Source organism: Cyclopterus lumpus, chromosome 10 (assembly GCF_009769545.1).
Source record: "Cyclopterus lumpus isolate fCycLum1 chromosome 10, fCycLum1.pri, whole genome shotgun sequence".
NCBI classification, from domain to species: Eukaryota; Metazoa; Chordata; class Actinopteri; order Perciformes; family Cyclopteridae; genus Cyclopterus; species Cyclopterus lumpus.
The window spans coordinates 1,460,056-1,470,760 of record NC_046975.1 but is presented as its reverse complement, the minus strand read 5'-3'; the positions used below and the strand labels follow the sequence as shown (position 1 = coordinate 1,470,760).

Below are 10,705 nucleotides of genomic sequence, written 5' to 3'. Positions count from 1 at the left end.
CACATCTTGTCCCAAAAAGATGCAGAAAAGCTGGTTCACGCGTTTGTTACTTCCAGACTAGATTACTGCAACTCCTTATTATCAGGCTGCTCTAATAAGTCTCTTAAATCCCTCCAGTTAATCCAGAATGCTGCAGCTCGTGTACTCACAAAAACTAAGAAAAGAGATCACATGACTCCTGTATTAGCTGCTCTGCACTGGCTCCCTGTAAAATCAAGAATCATATTTAAAATTCTTCTCCTCACCTACAAAGCCTTGATTGGTGATGCACCATCATATCTTAAGGAGCTTGTAGTACCATATTGCCCCACTAGAGAGCTGCGCTCACTAAATGCGGGGCTACTTGTGGTTCCTAGAGTCCTAAAAAGTAGGATGGGAGCCAGAGCCTTCAGTTATCAAGCTCCTCTTTTATGGAACCAGCTTCCACTTTCAGTCCTGGAGGCAGACAGTCACCTCATTCAAGAATAGACTTAAGACTTTCCTCTTTAATAGTGCTTATAGTTAGGGCTGAATCAGGTTTGCCCTGGTCCAGCCCCTTGATATGCTGCTATAGGCTTATAGGCTGCTGGGGGATGTTTTAGGATACACTGAGCACCTATCTCCTCTTCTCTCTCTCCTTATGGATACATTTACATCTCTCCATTCCACCTTATTAACTCTGCTTCCTCCCCGGAGTCGTTGTGACTTCACATCTCATAGGGTCCATTGGACCTGGAGGTGTCTGATGCCTGGTGAACCGGCCTCCCGCGTTGGCCCTGCTGATGCCCCTCCTCTCTACCTCCTTCTGTTTCATGGATTGGAGTTCCATTCATACATTGTCATATTCATTGAATGTGTTTATGTAACTTTGTATCTCTGTTCATTCTGTACACATGACATCTATTCATCTGTCCATCCGGGGAGAGGGATCCTCCTCTGTTGCTCTCCTGAAGGTTTCTTCACTTTTTTCCCTGTCAAAGGTTATTTTTGGGGAGTTTTTCCTGATTCGATGTGAGGTCAAAGGTCAGGGATGTCGTATGTGTACAGATTGTAAAGCCCTCTGAGGATAATTGTAATTTGTGATATTGGGCTATACAAAATAAACTGAATTGAATTGAATATATATATACATGTATGTATATATATATATATATATATATATATATATATATATATATATATACAATTCAAAATAAAATAATTATATGTGTGTATATACATATATATATATATATACACACACATACATATATACTTGACACATTGCAGGCTCACCGCATTACTCGCATGGCACAACTCTTTCCTTCTTGCACTGGTTTCCCAGTCATACACATATAATTGTATATATATTGTGTAAAAAACAAATAAATCTATATATATACACATATATATAAATATGTATATACATATATATATATAACAAATATATACAGTATATATATGTAAAATGAATATATACATATATAAAATATATGTATATATGGGTGTTTTGATATTCTGCAAAGGAAAACTGGCTCTGAGATCCTGAAAAAAGACTTTTGTCTTAATTTACTCTTTGAGCAGACTCCCACGGGCCTTTGGGATGTTGCCCCCAAACAGGAATGTGGGAACACGCAGGCAGACAGCCAGTTTCTACCCCCCAGCTGACCCTCAGCTCCTCCGAGGCATTGAGAGAATGTCTCTGTCCAAATCAACAAAGCCTCACGTGACATGATGGACTCGTCCTGAATGGAGACCTGAATATTCATACCTAGGAGCTATGGAGCTTGTGAATGTATAGGACAGCTCTGTAAATGAGGCCACTGATCAGCATGGTAACATTCTTGAGCTCATAATTACAACAGGGTTACACATTGACGATGCACTACTATTTCTGACCGTCACTGTGCTGGATGATGCTAGTTCAATCTCAAAATACACTCAAATGGATCCTTTGCTTTAGCTTTGGCGTTTGTTTAACCAAAGTCCTCTAATAATATGAGCTCATTTGAGCCGTACAGCTATGACTGCCCTTTAACTGCCATGGTTGAACATTTCAACAACACTTAGTCATCTGCTTTAAATACAATGATCCACTGAGGATTAAAAAAAAGTCTCTAAATAACAGTGTTCAATTCAACGGACCCGTTACCGCTCTCACCCCTGTGGTGTAGTTTCAAAAAGTAGCATTGGAAGATGGTCTATTAATAGATATGCAATAGATATAACATACTCTTTTGAAGATACATGGAGTCTCCAGCTTTCAGAATTTACCAATCAAGTTATACAAACATAACCTTTGTAAATATAACAGCAAGTTGTGATTTGGGATCATTTCATCATATCAGTCTATATACATTAACATGCTTGATATAGCTGGAAAATAGAAATCCCCAGCTTTCTAAAACACCTAAACGACCAGGTCTACGTGAGTTGTGGCTTGTAGTCCTGTAAACCAGCCACCAGGTGGCGACAGACGCCAAACAGCCGGACACCGTTCTGTTCCCAGAATTCAGATGAATGTAGTAATACTGCGTCAGATATGTGGGCCCTGCCCTCTTCATCTATCTGGTCTATATCATGAAGCTCGTTGGTCACTTGTGAATATTGATCAATATTAATGTTGTCACTATTCAATGCTATTTCAATGTTTTTGGAGGATGTCTGTATTTGTATCACGGCTGTGTGGATATAAATTAAACATATGTATGTACATATGTATACCAGGCTAGAATAAAAATCTTATTTGTTCCTTTATTGCATCTCCATTTACTCTGGAACGTTAATATAAATAGGTAAACTTACAATGGATTCATATTCCAGCTTCTGACCTTCCAAAGGAGAGCAGAACTTTATTGTTGAGGATGTCCTGATTAATTTTGGATATGTAATTCTTGGCATGTTTACAAGAGATAGAGCTCAACAGGTTAAAGAAACTGTCGATTAGCTGAAAGGAAATGGAGAACAACTGAAGGATTTGTGATATTGGGCTATACAAAAATAAAAAAAATAAAAAAATTAATAAACTGAAAGGCTCGTAGTTCCGTGCCTATACAAAGAAGCCATGACTGCCTGTAACACAACTATACGTCTGGAAAGAAAGGATAACCGTTCCAGGATTATTACAGAGAATGCTGAAAACTCAAAAGTGTCTGCAGTTCCCATCAACTTGTGAAGAACATAACAAAGTGAGTTCAGTTTGGCCCACATCAAACTGTACATTCATGAGTGATACTTGAAAAGACTGGAGCACAGCAACCACTCCAACTACAATAACCAGCCCCCTCAGAATAAACCAGAAGAAAACAAGGTTTTATTTTTGTCCTGTGGAACCTAAATGCATCGCTTTTGTTCAATCGGAGGATCGGCGGTTCGATGCCCCGCTCCGTTGTGTCCGTAGCTGTGCCCACGGTGTGTAACTGTTAGCCCTGATGGGCAGGTGGCTCCTGGCAAGAGGCTCCCTTGTTGGCCTTGCTTTGCACTGCTATAATGCATTCAAAATGTGGTATTTTACTTTTTATATACTGATATATGTGTATGCTGCAAATATGGGTACTTATTTGTTCATTCCACCTCCATCTTCCTATATTGTGAAGCCTTTGGTTGGCTGTAGCTCAGTGGGGAGAGTGGTAACCACAAGGTACCCGGTTCGATCCCCGCTTCCCCCATAGAGCATGTTGAAGTGTCCTTGAGCAAGGCACTGAACTCCCAGTTGCTTCATTGCTCCTAAATAACTAAGGATGGGTACAATGCAGAGAAGAATTTACCCACTGGGATCAATAGTGTGCATTTCTTTTCTTTTCACTTTGTGCCACATTTCTTGTGTGAAAGGTGCTATACAAATGAGATATTATTAAGTCATAGGTTTATTACTAATGTGCTCATTGTCACACTATTGTAACCCCAGCTGCATATTAAGCAAACACACACAGGCTCCTGAGTTGTAGGTCTGTGTTGAGTTCTCATAGTGTGACCACATGAAAACACAACAGTGGTGTAACCAAACATTGTTATTTTATTATCTTAAAAAGTAACACAATCCCGATAGGGTATCACATACACTACAACAACGGTAACACCAGTACTACACATCAAAGGGACTTTCCGATATTATAGACATTTTTAAAAAATCCCTCTTTTTATTGTTTAAATTATTTGACTAGGCATGACAGATAAACATCATTTACAGGTATGACATACCGTCACCATTAAAAATAATGTTATTGTTGAACCTCCATTTGTATAAACCACCGCCGATGTTAAGGGAAGACATTTCATGGACTGTCAGTGTAGAAAAGGGATGGAAGGTTACAGAACTGTGGCTGGAGGAGACAAGGGGTTGATGGAGGGCCACTGGGCCAGACAGTAGCAGGGAGGAGGTGGAGGGCATAAAGGATGGAACCCATGACCTCCACCATGCTGGGGACCCGTCATGTTACTGGTGGAACAGGAGCTAAACCCCCAGAGTTGTGGGGACAATAGAGAATAAACTCCACTGTAGGGACAAGAACTCAATCCAGTGTAGTGGTAAAGCCAAGATTAGTGGTACAGCAGGGACTGAAACCCTGGAAATGGTAAAGGTGGAACAGAGACTAGAAGCTCATCCCTCCCTGGCTATGTGCACGTCTGTAGTCATAGCATAGAGGATAAGGCCAAACTATGAGGGAGCAGCTGGCACTACAAACACTTCTGTAGAGGTAGCATGGGGTTTAAAGCACTGCTGTTGTGACCTTTGTAATTCATTGGAAGCTTCCTGTTGGGCAGAGCACTGTTACAGACTCAGTGTACTCCAGAACATGTTCAGAAGAGGGACTCACTGCTGACATTGGAGACTACGGGCTACATCCAAGAATACTAACTACTTTAAATCGCTTTAATTGTGGATATATTAGTGCCCATATCCATAGAACACAAGCATCAGTCCATCAGGTAGAGAACGTAAAGCCTCTTTACTTGTAGTGCTAAGACGTGAGCTGGTACCCGGTGGAGTAAGGCCCAATGTTAACTTGGATGAGGTGTTTGTTACATTTCTTCTGAGCACAGTTCCAGTCTACCATTTCAGGGCTCGTGTTGCAGGTGGGAAGCCAGTGAGGGTTCTCGGCCTCGTCGCTACACAATGACTCTTACTGGTCGGCTGGCAGAGGGATCCATTGAGCCAACACCATCTATGAAAATAAATCAGATGTCTTTAAACCATGAGGTCCTGCTATACAGCGGGAAAACTAACTAATTTAGACTTGACACATAGCTATGAGGCTCCATGTGACACACATGTCATCTGCAGCTCACGCGTGACGGCGACCTGCAACTCAATGTTTGCCCACGAGGAGATGGAGCCGTGTGCACCTCCTCTCTGAAGGACCCCTGCTGGGTCACAGCGGGTTAGCTTACGCAGCTGGATGTCAGGATATCGTGTTACACGCCTTTTAGTGAGAGGCCAACCAACACTACGCGGGGCCACGGCCCTTCCTGGGATCACTGTGCACAGGAAGTCCTGTACTAGTGGCTGGGAGGAGGGTGTTTGGGCTGCAGGGGTCGGCAGCTGAACCACAATGCTAGAATGTACCGTTAGGAGAACCTTGTTAGTGAAGAAAGGGAAACAATAGGGAGTCCAGCACTTTGATGTGTAGTGTGTTAGTGTGTGTGTGTGCAGACATTCACAGGCTAGAGGCTGATGACAGTGAGATAGTAGAAAGGACGGGCTGTGTTTTTGCTGCTGTGGAGGTAGTTATAGAGGAGCCTATTGGACGACAACACTGGGATGACTGACAGCTCCCTGAGCCTATAGAGGGATGGGAAATGATTGGCCTATAGGACTGCAGGTTTTCTCGAGATGGGTAAATCCAGCTGTGGTTAGAATGAGACTTATTTCATGTGTCCCTGTGCCATAGTCAGCCGCCACTGTGTAGTCACAGTCCTGTTCACCCACGTGCTTTATTCAAGGACTAAATGGTCCTCGCCAAAGGTATACAGGTGAAACCTTTTGTACAACTGTAAGCATCCATTTACTAGACTCCAACTCTCTCATCACCCTTTTATTATGACTATTATCATGACCGCCTCTGGCCATAATACATCGTAGCACCAGGAGTGAGAGGGGCTCAGGGACTTGATTCAAACAGTTTGACCAAAAACTCAAGTAGCCATGAACTTGACAGAAATGTAAATTCATGGTAATGTTGTGTGTAACTAAAGAAATACTGAAATCAAAACGCGTCTCGTCCCTGCTCGTTGTGTGTAACACTGGTCTCATCTTCTCTGTTGGACGCTCAGCCACCTCAAGTGCCGGTCCAGCTGCTCCTAATGAGCGTCCACCGGCCGGCCTTTCACCAGCAGCAGCATCTACTTCCTCCGATGCCAGCATTAAAACCAAAAACTCACAAGCATCCACTGAAAAACACACAGTGGTGATACAGGAAGTCAGCTCAGCAGGGATGTGACTGACCCCTCATGTCCACAGCTGCATCACGGCCTCGGGCAGTCAGGCTCCACGTCCGCGTCGTGCGTCTGCACTGCGCCGACATGAAGCTGCTGCTCTTCATCTTTCTGACTGTGTTTGTGTCATGAAGCTGTATTGAGGTCCTGCTGTGACGGTGCCACACGAACAACCATGACTACTTCCTCGTCATGAGACTCCACTACTGTTCTACTCCTGCTCAGGTGTGTTAGTCTGCCAGGGGATCAGCATGAATACATAAATCATGAACATAATGAGCGTCCACTGACGTCGTGTCGGTGTTCAGGTTCATGGCACACTGAGCTGACGTGGCTAACAACAGACGTGCACGGTGCTGCCGGCTGTGTGTGAACACATCACCATCCTACTGGAATGAAGAACCATAAACACAACGACTAACTTCTGATGAATAGGAACCAAAGTAACTAGATGAGTAGCCTGCGTCTATGAAGTATATACAACAGTGTGCTCCAAGTTAAACCGTAACATGCAGTCTCCACCACCACCCTGCTAGTCATCACTGACAACCAGAAATCTCACCTATGCTTATTCAAAGGAATGTTTAGTATTGTGACGGCCATAGTGGACATGTTATTATGCTAGCTCCTCAACATGTACATGTTACAGGCTGTGACATCATCGGCAGGACCTCAATATCTTGTATCTGAACACCGCTGTGAAGTGACTCTAAACAAACAAGAAAACTAGTTTTGCTATATGTACATAAAGACAAAGTCAATAACAAAATGCAGCATGTCATTAAATATTAATTTCATGTCAACTGTCAATAAATATAGATATTTATACACTGTATATATATATATAAACTCACTTATAATGTGTCAGGTATGTGTATACTGTCACCTCTCTGATTTCTTTCATATTTCCTTCAAATAGTATTTGTTTTCTGTCTCTGTGCTGCTGGAGTGTGAATTTCCCCTCAGGGATCCATAAAGTCCTGTCTAGGGTTGAGCTCTCAGGGCCACCGTACTCTTCTCTGTTACGGCCTATTGTGGAGAAGGGCAGCCATGATGGAGCTGAAACACGAGCTGTGGACATGAGGGGTGACGCTAAACGAGAGGCAAAGTGGAGGAAGATCTGCCCTCATGCAGGTCCAAACCATCTGTAATCAGAAGCCTCATCCCTGGAGCTGCACCTCACGCTGTGCACATATCTGACAGCAGCTGGAGGAGAGAAGTGTCCAGACAGTTCAAATGGGCATCATGGCATCCAACAGACACACAAACTGCTCAGCTTCATTCTACAGAGAGGCTCCTAGTGAAAACAGCCCTTGTTACAGGTTACTCATTGAACTGTCTAACCCCCTCACTTTGGAGAGATGGTCATTAATAGTCAATGTCATTTCTTGTGGCCCTGCACCTTACAAGGTGTCTGCCGATGGTGACTTTAGAGAAGAGCTAACAGAGACTAGTGAGTAGGAGCTGGATCAGTGACAATGTGTGTACCATCAGTAACAGCAGTCAGCAGAGCAGCGTCTCTTCAGTGTGTAATACCACCAGACACCACTAGAGGGAGATGCGCTGATCTGAAGCAGCTGGAATGAGAGTGGAAATAAAATGACCTGAGATTACAGATTATACAAACATAACCCCCCCCCCCCCACACACACACACACACACACACACACACACACACACACGCACACGCACACTAGAACCCACGTGATAGTGAAACAACACAACAGCAGTGTGTAAACTAGAGGCTGTAGAATGACAGAGTCTGCCCAGTGGCCTGGTGTGTATATGTCTGTCTGTCCGTCCGTGTGTGCGTGTGTGTGTGTGTGTGTGTGTGTGTGTGTGTGTGTGTGTGTGAGAGCGACAGAGAGCAGTTTCCTGGTGGTCTACATTTCTCTGTTTGTGTGTGTGTGTGTAATAGCTATAGTTCCACAGTGGGCCTGTGGCAGCTCCACTAATGTCAGTCTAAAGATGTAACAGTCCTTGGGGGTGGGACTTTTTCTTTTCCTGGCCCCTCTCCGTTGGTTCCTGGCGCTCCACCCAGCCCTCACAGTAGCTCCGCCCCTATACGCTGGTGATTGACGCAAGGCAAGCGCTGGGCTTCTGGAGTTTCTCTGGTTGGGTGCCGGCAGGTTCTGGGATGGCGCGGAAGGAGAAGGGAGTGGCGGTGCCGGTGGTGATGCCGAGGTGGCCGGGGCTCAGCGCCAGGTTCTGTCGTCGGTTGCTCTCCACTATGGAAGATGTGTTGGACGCGAGGCTCTCCCTTGTTCTGCAGAGACAGTGACACACAATGAGAACACAAAATCAAGAGCTTCAAGCTCCCTCTGCTGTCGAGACAAACGAGAGGAAACAGACAGCAGGATACAAGGATAAGGATGACTTTATGAAGATGAAGTCCTAATTTAGAGCAAAAAAGTTGAAATTAAATACCCACAAAAGGAAACAGTTCCATGATGTCTGAGTCAATGTTAGTACAATGGAGTACATCTACCTGCCCTGCGGTCTGCTCTACACTCTCTGATTGCTCTGCTCTCTGCGCACCGCCTGACAGACGCAGGCTCTGGACGACAGACTTTAAACAAGTGGCTGTAATCTGCTCTTCCTTTGTGGTGGAAAATTGAAACTACCTTCTGATCAAGCATTCAGCTCACCACACATGTCGACTTCACCACCTCTGAGGAAGTGCAGCTCTAAGCCGCTTCCCCAAACGTTTCAGGGGAAGGATCCAGGAGAGGAAAGCTATCTCGGCTAGGAGGACACAGAGACTCAGAGCTGCCAGAGGAACGACGCCACACTGCAGTCCACTCCTCTCCACAGAAGCTTATGGACGATCAAGAAACGCTGAAACATGACTCGAAGCAGAATATTCTGACCGGATTCTTCAAATGTCACAACTTTCCTTTTCTTGAAAAAGTCAGACTTTATATCTCATTATAAATAGATATACATATCTCATAGGCTTATTATAATATTTTTCTAACAGTGGCCCCAATACTAATAATAATCAATAATAATCTCAATATCTCCTGCTTGCGCTAGAAAAAAGCCCACCCCACCCTTTGAGCGTGTAAGCATATATAGCCTCTATATACCATATATAGGTAGGTATGTATGAAGTAGGCAGGTGCATAAATTTGGGCACCCCAACAGAAAAATGACATCAATATTTAGTAGATCCTCCTTTTGCAGAAATAACAGCCTCTAAACGCTTCCTATAGCTTCCAATGAGGGTCTGGATTCTGGTTGAAGGTATTTTTGACCATTCTTCTTTACAAAACATCTCCAGTTCAGTCCGGTTGGATGGTTTCCGAGCATGGACAGCCCGCTTTAAAACAGACCACAGACTTTCAATGATATTCAGGTCTGGGGACTGAGATGTCCATTCCAGAACGTTGTACTTGTTCCTCTGCATGAATGCTTTGGTAGAATTTGAGCGGTGTTTAGGGTCCTTGTCTTGTTGAAGTTTCCAGCCCCGGCTCAACTTCAACTTTGTCACTGATTCCTGAACATTGTTCACAAGAATCTGCTCATACTGACTGGAGTCCATGCGACCTTCAACTTTAACAAGATTGCCAGTACCTGCACTGGCCACACAGCCCCACAGCATGATGGAACCACCACCACATGTAACTGTGGGCAGCAAGTGTTGTGTTCTTCTTCCACCATGCATACCGCCCCTTGTTATGTCCAAATAACTCCATTTTAGTTTCATCAGTCCACAGCACCTTATTCCAAAATGAAGCTGGCTTGTCCAAATGTGCTTTAGCATACCTCAAGCGACTCTTTTTGTGGCATGGGCGCAGAAAAGGCTTCTGCCGCATTCCTCTCCCATACAGCATCTCCTTGTGCAAAGTGCACTGAATAGTTGAACGATGCCCAGTGACACCATCTGCAGCAAGATCATGTTGTAGGTCTTTGGAGCTGGTCTGTGGGTTGAGTTGGACTGTTCTTGGCCTGCCACTACGGGCCTTAACTAGAACTGTGCCTGTGGTCTTCCATTTCCTCACTATGTTCCTCACAGTGGAAACTGACAGCTGAAATCTCTGAGCTAGCTTTGTGTCTCCTTCCCCTAAACCATGATGTTGAACAATCTTTGTTTTCAGGTCATTGGACAGTTGTTTTGAGGCTCCCATGTTGCCAGTCTTCAGAGAAGATGCAAAGAGGAGAACAACTTGCAACTGGCCACCTTAAATACCCTTTCTCATGATTGGCTCCACCTGTGTATGTAGGTCAAGGGTCAATGAGCTTACCAAACAAATGTGGTGTTCCAATAATTAGTGCTAAAGGTATTCAAATCAATAAAACAACAAGGGTG

The 10,705-nt window shown here is 44.1% G+C and overlaps 1 protein-coding gene across 3 annotated transcripts in view; it reads right to left on the bottom strand.

Annotated features, from left to right (window-relative positions):
- Positions 1-3,950: 3,950 nt before the first annotated feature.
- Positions 3,951-10,705, bottom strand: part of LOC117737485 (storkhead-box protein 2-like) — a 31,041-nt gene continuing 24,286 nt past the window's right edge. For 2 of the 3 annotated variants that reach the window (XM_034543486.1, XM_034543485.1), the window contains one exon: positions 5,130-8,659. In XM_034543486.1, coding sequence (XP_034399377.1) covers positions 8,455-8,659 — 205 coding nt within the window. In that variant the 3' untranslated portion in view covers positions 5,130-8,454. The other variant, XR_004610044.1, reaches the window with a different exon arrangement.